Below are 12,739 nucleotides of genomic sequence, written 5' to 3'. Positions count from 1 at the left end.
AGTTTAATGGCGCAATGCCTGGACACGATGACCATGAAAGGCTTTTCCAGCCTAAACGGTTCTGTGATTTTTACAATTTTACTGCAGCGGGAGCAGCTCCAGCCGCGCTTCCCCTGCCGCCCTCAGGCCGGCCCCGCCCCGCCGGCCCCAGCATGGCTGCCCGGCCTAACGCCGGAGCGGGGCTGAGGGGAAGCCGCCTCGCACCGCGCCCGCCGCCGGNGGCGGGCGGACAGGCGCGGCGGGCAGCCCGGCGCGCCGGGAGCACGGAGGGCCCGGGTAGCGGCGGCTGAGGGAGGCGGAGCGGGAGGGGAACGGGGAAGGGAACGGGAGGAGGGGAAGGGAGAGAGGGGGAAAGGGAGGCCGCGATGCCGCTGTACGAGGGGCTCGGCAGCGGCGGGGAGAAGACCGCCGTGGTGATCGACCTGGGACAGGCCTTCACCAAGTGAGTGGTGGGGATTTGGGGGTGTCCGATGTGGAGAAGGGGAAGGGGCAGGGAGAACTCAGAGCCTCTTCCTGTGCTTAAAGGGGCTCCAAGAGAGCTGGGGAGGGATGTTGGACACGGGGCTGGAGTGACAGGACTTCACACTGCCGGAGAACAGGCTTAGATGGGATATTGGGAGAAAAATCTTCCCTGTGAGGGTGGGGAGCCCTGGCACAGAGTGCCCAGAGCAGCTGTGGTTCCCCTGGATCCCTGGCAGTGTCCAGGCCAGGCTGGATGGAGCTTGGAGCACCCTGGGACAGTGGAAGGTGTCCCTGCCATGGCAGGGGCTGGAATGAGATGGTTTTTAAGTCCCCATCCCAACGATTATTCCAATAATAATTATGTGAGGTTTCCCCCTTTCTGTGTTGGTCTGTGTGGTGTGGAGCTGGCAATGAACAGCCTACGTTTTTAATCTCACGTTTTAGATTAAAACAAGATTTAGCTCGAGTGCTGGAGCGGGAATGCTCACTGATTTTTCAGTATTTCACCTCGTGGGCCAAAAGCTTGGTTACCTGGGAATGGAGGATTTTACAGAGCCTTCATGGATGGGGACAGGTGATTCCCATGGGTGGCTTTTGTGGATTCACACTGACAGCTTTTCCAAAGTTTGTGGTGTTTGTGCGCTTTTATTCCTTGGGCATTGTTTATCCAATAAAACCCTCTTTTGGAAGTGCTTTTTTCCCTGAATAGTGTGTTTTAAACATTTCCAGCCTTCATTCTGATAGAAGTAATAGCAGCTGAATTGTGTGAGAAATGTTTATTCTGTTCCAAATAAGGCTGAAATTAGCTGAAAGTTCAAGGAAAACTGCCTGTACGCACTGGGACTGCACAAGCATCTGTTTGAGACAAAAGAAGAAAATTCTGAGTTGTGGCTGTTTCAAGATTTTTTTTTGTGAAATGATCCAACATGTTGAAGTTGCCAAATATCAGAATCAAGCATTAATTGACTTTTTGCATTAAAAGTGCTCTAAGTCCAGCAGCTTTATGGAAAACTGTAGTTTTCCTCAGAGATTTGTTGTTACTGGGAGTGACGGGGTGAAACAAATATCAGGCACTGAGACTGAAATAAACCTTGAATTAATTTTGCTTTTAATTTCCTCTATTCAAACCATAGTTCTTGTGAGTTTGAGGAGGACCAGGTGGGTTTCTGAAAAGTTTGGTTTGGGGTTGCTGCTGTTTTTTATCCTTTTGTTGAGGGAGCCAATAAAAAAAGATACAAAACCTTTTAGTCCATCTTTAGATTTATCTCCAAGTGGCTGGAGAGAAGAACTGTGCAAAACCCCTGTCTGCAGTAGATAATTCCCCAATTCATTACTCTAGGCCCAGGGGGTCAAGTGGTGGCTTCAAATAATCAGGTTTTTAACATTTTCTTTCAGGTGTGGGTTTGCAGGAGAAACAGGACCAAGATGCATCATCCCCAGTGAGATCAAGAAACCTGATGTCTCAAAGGTGAGCTGTTTGGTGTGTTGTGGCATGGAAAGAATTTGCTTTTTCTGTCCATCACAAGCCATTTTTCACTGCCTGAATAAAATGTTATGAAGTACTATTATATTTGTCATTATTTTAGCTGCTGCTGTTAAAAACTGTGGGTAGGTGCAGGTAAGTGTGATGTCACTGCTCAGCCCCCATGGAGCTTGTGTTTTGGGGCATTTATTGAGAAATTGCTTTGCCTAGTTATGCTTCTTTCTTTTCATTTAGTAGAGGTTGGACAACTAATTCTAAGTTGCCTGTATGAAAAATTAGCATTAATTAACTGTGGAATTCAGCTAGAGGGTGGGTTTATGTGGTGTTTTAAGGACAAAGAGCAAATCAGACAGGAGTGAGTGTTTATATATCATGTCAGATTGAATATATATTATTTATGTATCTTATATATTTATATATCATGTGTGAATATATATATATGTGTATAAGTAATCACTGCCCAGCATTTGAGCTGACTGTGGATATTTTCCCTTCCCAGCCTGTCAAAGTGGTTCAGTACAACATCAACACAGAGGAGCTGTATTCCTACCTGAAGGAATTTATCCACATGCTGTATTTCAGGTAAGAGACTCCTCTCAGGAATCCAGTCCCTCCCTGAGCACTTCCAGGGCTGTGAGCAGGGCATGGACACTGCCTGGTTAGATAAGAAAACTGAGATAAAGCTTTGCAAGGGGTGTGCTGGTGGTGCTGAGGTCCAGCTTGTCTTACAGAGAGTTCCTGTGCTGCAGTTGCTCTGTAAAAGCAGAAAGTGTTTGATAAATTTCCTTTCAGCTGAGGGATTTGTAAAAGGGAAGGCAGTACCTCAGGAGTTGCATTGATTTTGGTGGGGCTGAAGCTCCTGCAGTGCAGAACTCTCTCCACAGTGGTTTGGAAGGAGGAATCTTTACCTGTGGAATGTTTTTACCTCAGCAATACATCCCTTTATTCTGTTTTTAGTACCCTTAGAGAATAATGAAATTGGGCTTGGTGTTTTTTCTCTGCTTCCAATCCATATTTTTATACAGTGAAAGCCATCACAGGGAAACCAGGATTTAATTTCTGTGCCTCAGATCTGCTGTGGGCTGGGTTGTTTTCTTCTCCTGTCCTGGGCCACCACTTTGCAATTGAAATCAGGACAATTTCATCCTCTTCCACTGAAATCAGAGCATCAGAGTATTATCATTCTTATGTGCTTTATGACACTGGACAAGCCATTGATGACTTATTTTTGTATTACTTCATATTCATTTAGAAATGTATAATGAATTTCCTGACTTCCTTTTAGGAAAGCATTGGGGTTTTTAGATTTGTGAAAATCTTTAGGGTCTGCTGTAGCAAATGCTATCTAAATGCAAATCTTGAGGATTTTTGAGGAAAATGGAATATGACTGTAGGATAGTTCTCATAATATCTCCTTAAACTTTCCAGTTTTATTTTGCATTTCTTGTCTTTTTTTAGGCATCTGCTGGTGAATCCCCGGGACCGGCGTGTTGTGATCATAGAGTCAGTCCTGTGCCCCTCACACTTCAGGGACACCCTCACCAGGGTCCTTTTCAAGCATTTTGAGGTAAGTGTTTGACAGAAATGTGCACATTTGCTCCACTTGCCAGGAAGAATTCTGCTTACAGTCAGTACCAGATGTAGGAAATAAAAATGGAAATAGTGGCAAAAGAGAGAGAGGCATAAAGAAGGAAAATCAGATGAGGAAGTAGGGCATGAAAGTTGGATTAAAGACCATTTTTGTTCCATTCTGACTCTTGATCAGGCCACAAAGCAGCAGCAATTAACAAGGCTCTGCAAGGTTTCCCTGGCTTGTAGATAATACAGCTCACAGTGCACTGTCCCAGACAGATCCAATAATCCCCATTGAGCTCTGCCTGGAGCCAGGATTTATATTTAAACACTTCTTAGTGCCCTGTCAGCAAGTCTCCTGATTTCTGCCACAGTCAATATCTGCCTAGCACTCAGCTGTGCTCATTTAGAGAAGAACTTACCTGAAATCAAATATCTGCTCTGCCTAATCAGTCCTTTTGAAGAAAAGTTGTGGAGGGAAAAAAAAACCCTGTGGCTCTCCCATCCCTGGAAGAGTCCAAGGCCAGGCTGGATGAGGCTTGGAACAACCTGGGATGGTGGAAAGTGTCCCTGGCTGTGGCAGAGCTGAAACTGATGATTCTTAAGGTTCCATCCCCCCCCAGCCAGTCAAGGATTTTGTGAAAAGTCTGAACCTAATTCTTGCTCAGTTGTAGCAGGAAATGTTTTAGAAGGTGACTCCATGTTTCTTCAGTCCAGACAGAAGAAAGTTTAAGGTTTTTCTATAAAAAGTAGTGAAACCAGTTTGACTGCAGTACTTCACTGTCCTTCCACAGCACAGTTTACCAACTAAGCTCAAACTCCTTCATAATTCTTTCTTACTATTGGTAAAATTTTCTGATGACTTCAGTTTGCTGAAAGATTTGAGTTGGTTTTTTTCCTAATCCCTTTTGCAGCAGTGAAATGTCTCAGCTAAAGCACATCCCATGCAAAAGGGTTTGTTGAAAATGGCTCATGTATGCAGTCATATTTTGGTGGAGAGACTTTGTAACGTGTTAAGAAGCCAGTTAATACTGATAGAAATTTAATTATCTCTAGTTTCTATTTTTCTACTTGGTGCAAAGAGTGGTTTATTAATACAGGGTCAATGTTTTACCTTCTGGCTCTGGGTTAACAGTCAGTATGGTTCCTGTAAGTGCAGGATTTATTGAAATTTCTCATTTAATTCACACTTCAAAGTGTTCTTTTAATGGAACTGTTGTTTTCTAGGAAACTTGATTTATGGAATTCTGGGAGAAGAAAGTCATTCTCATGTAATTTCAACTTGAGTTTCCACATTGTTTTTGTGAGAGTGTTTCAAACAGCCTCTTCTGTTTGGGTGCAGCAGTGTTTGTCATAAGGCACACTTTTATGGATTTTCTAGCTCTTTTATTCACATTTCCAAGTTTTTACAGCTTTTGGAGTAGCTGTACTTCAGCTTCTTTCATTTTTTTCCAATAACAATAAGAAACTGGACCTGAGTTTTATAGCTCACAACAAGAAAATTGCTTTTCTTATAAGCCCATTCCAACATCCATCATTACTGAAGTACCTGGTGTGCACCACAAAGATGGACACAGAGTTTGGAATCCTGTTGTATTTTGTTCATTAGATTAGTACTGGAATAATTCAAGATACAGATGTTTGGGTTTTGCTTTTAAAATGCCATTCAGGGAAGGCATCAGTGCTTTGTTTCTTTTTTGTTTCTTTTTTCCCCCTTTTGCCAACTTTGCTTTTGGTTTTTGTGTAGGTACCTTCCGTTCTGTTTGCTCCAAGTCACCTGATGTCTCTCCTGACACTGGGGATCAACTCTGCCATGGTGCTGGACTGTGGATATGCAGAAAGCTTGGTGCTGCCTGTATCCTTTCATTTGCACTGGGGCTGTCATGAAACATGAGATTTTTTTAAACTGAAAATTAATTTTGGACAAAAGCAGTTAGAAGGTGGCTGATGCAATGGATTGTAGAAAGGAAAAGGCATTTAATTCCAGCAGACTGAAAACTAATGAAAAAGAGGAGATTTTCCTGATCTTCCTGTAGATCTATGAGGGAATTCCAATCCTGAGTTGCTGGGGTTCCCTTCCCCTGGGAGGAAAGGCCATCCACAAGTAAGTTCATAGTCATCCATTCCAGGTTACAAATTATTTATTTGTGAAAGTTCCTCTTTGACCATGAGCAAAAAATCCTCTTCTAAGTGTGAACTTGCTGTAGCATCATCCAGTTTTTGGAGTTAAAACTGTGCAGCTGTTGCTGATGTGGTAAAAACTGTGGGAATGGGATCTCCTTAGATTTATATTTAGAAGGATGTAACTGCAAGGAGTGAATCCTGTCCCTGGAGTGTAGTCCAGAGAGCCAGGCTGGTTCATGCTGTCTTTCCCCACCCTCCTGTGCTCTGTTTTAGGGAGCTGGAGTATCAGCTGCTGGAGCAGTGCACGGTGGACACAGGACTGGCCAAAGGACAAAGCCTTCCCTCCGTGATGGGTAAGGACTGGGATGGGGCATCTGTGCTGGGAGCTGCTCAGGGGAAAGGGTGTTCATCCTAACAGAGACTAAAATGGGTTTAGGATTCACTGTGTCTGCTGTGGCCTGCCTGCATGAATTCTTCCTTGGCATCCTGGCCTGGATCAGGAGCAGTGTGGCCAGCAGGAGCAGGAGGTCATTGCTCCCCTGTGCTTGGCACTGCTGTGCCCACACCTGGAGTGCTGTGCCCAGCTCTGGGCCCTCAGCTTGGGAAGGACATTGGGACACTGCAGCATGTCCAGAGGAGGCAGCAAGGCTGGAGAGGGGCTGGGAACACAAACCCTGTGAGGAAACCCTGAGGGAGCTGGGGGTGCTCACCTGGAGAAAAGGAGACTCAGGGGTGCCCTCCTCACTCTGCACAGCTCCTGAAAGGTGCCTGTGCTCAGCTGGGGCTGGGCTCTTTCTCCAGGCAGCACTGACACAACCAGAGCACTCAGCCTCCAGCTGTGCCAAGGGAAATACAGGTTGGATATCAGGAAAAAGCTTTTTCCAGAAAGGGTGATAAAGTTCTGGAATGGCTGCCCAGGGAGGTGGTGCAGTCAGCATCCCTGGGTGTGTTTAGCAAAGCCTGGATGTGGCACTGGGTGCCAGGGTTGAGTTGAGGGCTTGGGGCTGGGTTGGACTCGATGATCCTGAAGGTCTCTTCCAACCCAGTGATTCTGTGATTTCACAAGTGTATTATTTTTATGATAAACCTCTTCTCACAGCAGTTTTTAGTAAAGGCTGAGAAAAAAGTTCTATAGTAATTTTTCAGTCTGTTTTGAGCAAAGACAAACTTATTTCTGTTCTTAACATATTTTCTGCTTTGGAAATCTTTGAAAGCTGCTGTCAGAGTAAAAGTTTAATATATTAAATGTAATTCAAATTTAGAACAAAAGTTATTTCTTAGTAGGAAGATAATTTAAGAATGAAACTAAGTTGTTTTTTTGGTTTTTTTTTATTTCAGGCTCAGTCCCAGAAGACATAGTAGAGGATATAAAAGGTAAATTTGTTTGCTTTGTGTAACTCTGATGTATGAAATTGTGCAGTGTGATAATAACAAGTGTGCAATATTTTGCATTTAGGAGTTTATTTCTCTTCTCTGATGTATTTATTACCTCTTGGATGAGCTTGGGTTGTTCTTCCTCTTTGAAAGCAAAACCAAAACCAGGTTTTGAATTTCTCTTTCACTTTAACCTCTGTGTTGTTGAGTTGCAACCTTTAGATGTATTTAATAGGTGGGCACAGAAAGAGGATTGCACTGTTGTGTAGTCTTGTTTATAGATTAACTAGAAAGGCTCAGTTTGCTTTAAAGTTAAAAGAAAGTATTTATAAAAGATGTTTTAGTGTGTTAAGGTAGGCAAGAGGAGACAAGAACTACATTTACTATATCAGAAAAAGTAGAGTATTTCTTTGGGCAGAACTTGGATGAATTCCCATGTGATTGTTACATGTGCAACAGATAGAAAAAGGTGTTTTCCTAGGAAACAGTAACTAGCATGTGTCCTTTGGGTCAAAATAGGAAGAAATCCTTCAGTCAAATGCAAAATAAATACAGCTGATGCTTTATGAAATGAAAGTTGCTTTTCTGATTCCTGGACTTTCACACCTTTTCTGATGAGTTGTGTTTTCTGTGCAGTCTTTTGGAACCACAGACCCCAGGCTAAGGATGAAATTGTTGCTGTCTGTGTGTTGAAGAGCTGTTTCTTTGTGACAGCAGTTTATGGGAAGATGCTCACCTGTGCCAAATTCAAATAATTAAGTGTATAAGAGCAGTAGCAGCTGGGATACAAATGGGACTGTGCTCTGTCAGTGTTGTCTGGAAGCAGAAAAACCCTCTGGAATTCTCAGGGTGTTGAAGAGTTGCAGTGAGGAAAATGTTGCATGGTAGGAGCTTGTTTAGGAAATGAGCAATGCCTCATTTGAAGCTGTGGTGCAAAGCCTGCAGTGAAGGCAGGATACAACCCCTGGCAGCTCGAGGCACCATTAGGAGCATCCCTCTGGCTTTGAATCTTGTGTGGTTTGTGTGAGAAGGGACAGGCAGGATTTCCAACATAATTTTAGGGTCAGCTTTAACTTGTGATCTAGAGAGCACCTGAACTCTGCTGGAGAGTGGAGACTGCTTCTCTTTGCATTTATTTGATAATATCTTGGACCAGCAAGGGCCTGGAGTGTGTGTTCTTCTCTAACTTAAGAAAATGACTGGTTTTGGTGGTGATGAAAGGATCCAGCCAGGCCTCACGCGTGCCCCTCTCTTCTTCCCCTCTGCACAGTCCGCACTTGCTTTGTGAGTGATCTCCAGCGAGGGCTGAAAATCCAGGCAGCCAAGTTCAACATTGATGGCAGTGCTGAGGTGAGTGGAGGATGAAGCTCTTCCTGCTCTTTTGAGGTGGCTGCAGCCTTTCTGGGCTCTAAAATAATCATACAAGTCTGCTTTTGTTTCCAGCGTCCCTCACCGCCTCCAGACGTGGACTATCCCTTGGATGGAGAAAAGATTCTCCATGTGGTTGGCCCCATCAGGTGAGAAATGCCATGGTAGAGTATTTGTCATTACAATGATACATTTCAACTCTAAAAGCACATGAATTTTCATTAAATTGGATTTTAATGAGATACTTGCATATGCTTTTAATGCCTCTACAATGAAAGCTGTGTGCTGGGCACAGTGCAAGCCCATCGTGGGAGGGGGTGCTTCTCCAGAGCCCCAAGAGGAAGATGAGAGCAGAGAGATTGGAGGGATGAGGGAAGAGAAATGAGTGTCAAAGCCTGGTAATAGGGCAGTGATGTGAACAGGGCATTTGAACCTGGACAAAAGGAGGCTCAGAGGAGACCTCACTCTGCAGCTCTGCCAAGAGGATGCAGCCAGGTTAGGGTTGGGCTCTCCTCCCAGGGAACAAGGGACAGGATAAGATAAAGGACCTCAAGTTGACTTGGGGAGGTTTAGATGGGGGTATTGGGGAGAATGCCTTCACTGAAAGGCTTGCAAAGCACTGGAACAGGCTGCCCAGGGCAGTGGTGGAGTCACCATCCCTGGAAGTGTTCAAAACACATGGGGATGTGGGGATGAGGTTTAGGGGTGCTGATGCTGGGTTGAGGGCTGAATAGGATGACCTTAAAGGTCTTTTCCAAGGGTTCCATGACTGTCCCAAGGAGTCCATGATTGTCCCCTCCCTGCTGGCACTGCTGGGTGCATGGGCTGTGTGACAGGAGTGACAGAGTGTTGGCAGCAGAGGGCTGGAGTTCTCTGCAGCTCTGCTGTGCCTGGGTTCAGCTCAGTGTGTTCTGCTCATTAACACTCCCTTCCTGTGTGTGCCACAGAGACTCCGTGGTGGAAATCCTCTTTGAGCAGGATAATGAGGAGACATCTGTTGCCACTTTGATCTTGGATTCACTGGTTCAGGTATTTTTATATTAGAAACAGTTTGGGGAAAGCCTCCAGCCTTAGACAACCTGCAGTTAAACATGACTCAAGACTTCGAGTCCTGCAGGCTGCTGGTTTACCTGTGCTAGAATAAAATTAATTTGGACATCTTTATTGCAGGCAGTATATTAAATTTATTGCAGAATTTTTTCTTGACTTATACCAATGCTTCACTTCTTATTATATTTAGGAAAAAAAATGCATTAGAAAACCACTATAAATGGAAATTTTCATTATGTGGTGGTGTATATATGTTAATTAAAGTTGGCTCCCTGTAGCTATTGGTGCCATTTAAATAAGTTTGCTGAGATGCAATTTATTGGAGAGCCATGGACTTGGCTGATATGACAAACATTTCAATTAGAATTCTTTATGAAAACAAATTGTTTAAGAAGTTCTGTGCCTGGAGCCTTCACCTCTGCACCTCCAGGCATTTCCCTCCTTATGTTGGTTATTTTCCAGCTAAATATGAGAAAACAGCAATTGAAGGGCATAGAAATGGACTGACTTTCTAAGAGACCTCTGAATGGCTTCAAGCTCAGGCAGCTTGATTTATTTGGGGTTTTTTTATGTCTGTTTGCATTAGTGCCCCATAGACACCAGGAAGCAGCTGGCAGAGAACCTGGTGGTGATCGGGGGCACTGCCATGCTGCCAGGCTTCCTGCACAGGCTCATGGCTGAGATCAGACACCTGGTGGAGAAACCCAAGTACAAGGAAGCTCTTGCCACTAAAACCTTCAGGATTCACACTCCCCCTGCCAAATCCAACTGCGTGGCCTGGCTGGGAGGTGAGAATGGGAACAACTGGGAAGCAGGGGTGGGAAAAAAACCCTTCCGAGTGGGATTTGTGGTGAATAAAACCTTTTATTCTTAGGGTTAGCAAACCAGAACAATTTCTGTGCACCAAATTCTGTGATGCTTTTATTCCCTGGCCAGCTGCTGTGGGCTGAATCTTCTCACAGCTGGTGTGAATTAATTTGTGGTGCAACTTTTTGGGGGTAAAAATTGCCCTGGACACAATGGGGTTTGGTTGAAGTACTTCAAATAAAAACTTTGTTGTAAGAAGTGGGTCAACCAGGCCAGGTTTGCTGTCAGTATAGAGCAGATAATTCCTTGTTTTCAGTTACTTTCCAGGGATATAAATGGAAGCTGTTTGGGACTAGCTGGGCTACTGAGAAAGAAAGCAGCAGTGTCCATTCATCCCTTTAAATTTAGGGGCAGAGCTAAAAAATCCCAGTTGAGATTCTCAATGGGATGAAGTAGAAAGAGAAATTCTATGTGGCATTAATGCAGATTTTTTTTCTTTGGCAGGAGCAATTTTTGGAGCACTCCAGGACATCCTTGGGAGCCGCTCTGTGTCCAAGGAGTATTACAGCCAGACTGGCCGCATTCCCGACTGGTGCTGCCTCAACAACCCCCCCCTGGAAATGATGTTTGATGTTGGAAAAGCACCCCCACCACTGATGAAAAGGGCTTTTTCCACAGAGAAATAAGCACTTAAATGCCACACAAGGATTCTGCCCCATTTCAACTGCATCCATGTGCTTTGGGGTTTGGTTTTTGTTCATTAATTTGTGTGTAACACTATTAAATATGAACAGTGTGGGTGTTGTCAGGGTGTAGGCACTAACACTATTTAAAACCCTGTCCAGTTATAGTTTACAAACCTAACTCTGGCAGCTCCTCTGCTCTCTTGTCTTGTTTTGGAGAAATTCTGTCCCCTCACGAGCTGTTCCCTACTGAGTTGTCTATTATTTATCTGTATAGTAAATGGCATTGCTGAGAGAATTTGGTTTAAGATATTTTCATTTTAAGCATGTTGAGAAGAATGAACAGCACTAGGGAAACATCTCTGGGAATTTTTAGTGCCAAATTCTCTATTAAAATATTCCACCCTTGAGTCACATGTGAAGAAATGGTTTGGGGCTGTTCAGCAAAGGTAGTGGAACATTATTTCCCCTGTTGTAAGAGTTTTAGCAGAGAACTCTTTTGCCTGTAATCCTCTCATCATGCTGAGCTAAAACCTCTCCCTATGTCTCCTCCAAGAAAGATTTCAAAAGTGTAAGATTATAAATAATTATAAATTAATTATAAAACAGGTTTGAGGTCAAACTTGACTCAGTGGCTACATGATGACTGCTAATATCTGCTGGGTACTGAGCTGTAAATCCTACCCTGGGGAGCAATTTTTTGTCTCAAATTTGGGAAGATAAATATAACATTTTCTGGGGTGGTGAAGTCTTTTATTGGCACAAACATGCTGTTTGTGACACATCTCCCTGTGCTGCCTGCTGCCCACCTGCTGTGTGCCTGAAGCACGACTCTGCAAGTCAAACAGATATTTAAAGAAACCCTCTTGTGCTGAACCCTGGCACAGGGAGTGTGCTACAGCACTTGAGTGACTCCTGCATGGTTTTGTCAGTGTGTTTTACCTTAACAGGTGTGCTAGTTTTTATAGCTGTGGGACGAGGTTGGTGTTTCAGGGATCATCTCCTGGTGCTGTTCCAGGCTGGATAAACAGACAGAGTCTCATTGCCAGGCAGAGAGAGGCAGGCTCAGGTGTACAGAGCATGCAGCCCAGGCTGTGCTGCTCATTTTCAGTCACAGTCTGGGTAATTTGGGGTGCAGGTTATGCTGTACCTCAGTAAGAGCTGAGCCAGAGCTTCCTGAGAGAGGAATTTGCCATCAGCACGAGTCCCATGGAGCTGGGAGCTCCTTCCCTGCTCAGTGGGAAGGAGTCAGGAGCTGGAACTCCTACAGAGCCTGTGGTGGTGCAATGATGTCATTTTCCTGAACTGCAGCAGACTGCAGCTGAGGAAATTCAGGATATTCTTAGCCCTTCCTTTTCAGGGGTATTTCTGTGCTGCTCTGCACACGTACCCTGGGACCTCTCCCGGCGTGTTCTGCCACCTCATCTTCCTTCTGCCCACTCAGATCTCCTCCCGTGGGGTTTCTGCATCACTGAACAGCCTCAGCTGCTTCTCTTTCTGTGGCAGGGACAGAATTCCTGACTCCCATTTACTGCTGGGTTGAGTGCAGAGTCCCAGGAGCTGCTAAGGCAGATTTTTATTTCATTGAAGGAGTGAGGAACACCCTTAATGGTGTGCCCTGGAAAGCCCTCAGAGATCACGCCCCAAATGTGTGATGGTGTAGAAGTGGCTGGGTTTTCACCCTGACTGCTGTAGTTCTGTCCCTGGCACAGCTGTGGGATCCATGGATCCTCCCAGCAGACAAATTGGCAGTGTCTGCCTGGTTTAGCAGGAAGGACAGGGACACACAAACCCCTGCAGTAAGGGAGGATTTCCC

The 12,739-nt window shown here is 44.7% G+C and overlaps 1 protein-coding gene across 1 annotated transcript; it reads left to right on the top strand.

The window, feature by feature from the left end:
• The first annotated feature begins 266 nt into the window (after positions 1–266).
• Positions 267–11,671, top strand: ACTR10 (actin related protein 10). Its single transcript, XM_039712846.1, has 13 exons — positions 267–442; positions 1,858–1,930; positions 2,445–2,527; positions 3,404–3,512; positions 5,265–5,372; positions 5,554–5,621; positions 5,915–5,994; positions 6,980–7,015; positions 8,286–8,365; positions 8,459–8,532; positions 9,331–9,412; positions 10,020–10,221; positions 10,745–11,671. The coding sequence occupies exons 1-13, from the start codon at positions 366–368 to the stop codon at positions 10,924–10,926; spliced, it is 1,254 nt and encodes a 417-aa protein (XP_039568780.1). The 5' UTR covers positions 267–365; the 3' UTR covers positions 10,927–11,671.
• The last annotated feature ends 1,068 nt before the right edge of the window (positions 11,672–12,739 follow it).

The sequence above is a fragment of the Passer montanus genome, unplaced genomic scaffold (genome assembly GCF_014805655.1).
Source record: "Passer montanus isolate IOZ18808 unplaced genomic scaffold, ASM1480565v1 scaffold27, whole genome shotgun sequence".
Lineage (NCBI taxonomy): Eukaryota > Metazoa > Chordata > Aves > Passeriformes > Passeridae > Passer > Passer montanus.
The sequence above is the reverse complement of the archived record's forward strand: the minus strand, read 5'-3'. Positions and strand labels throughout refer to the sequence as shown.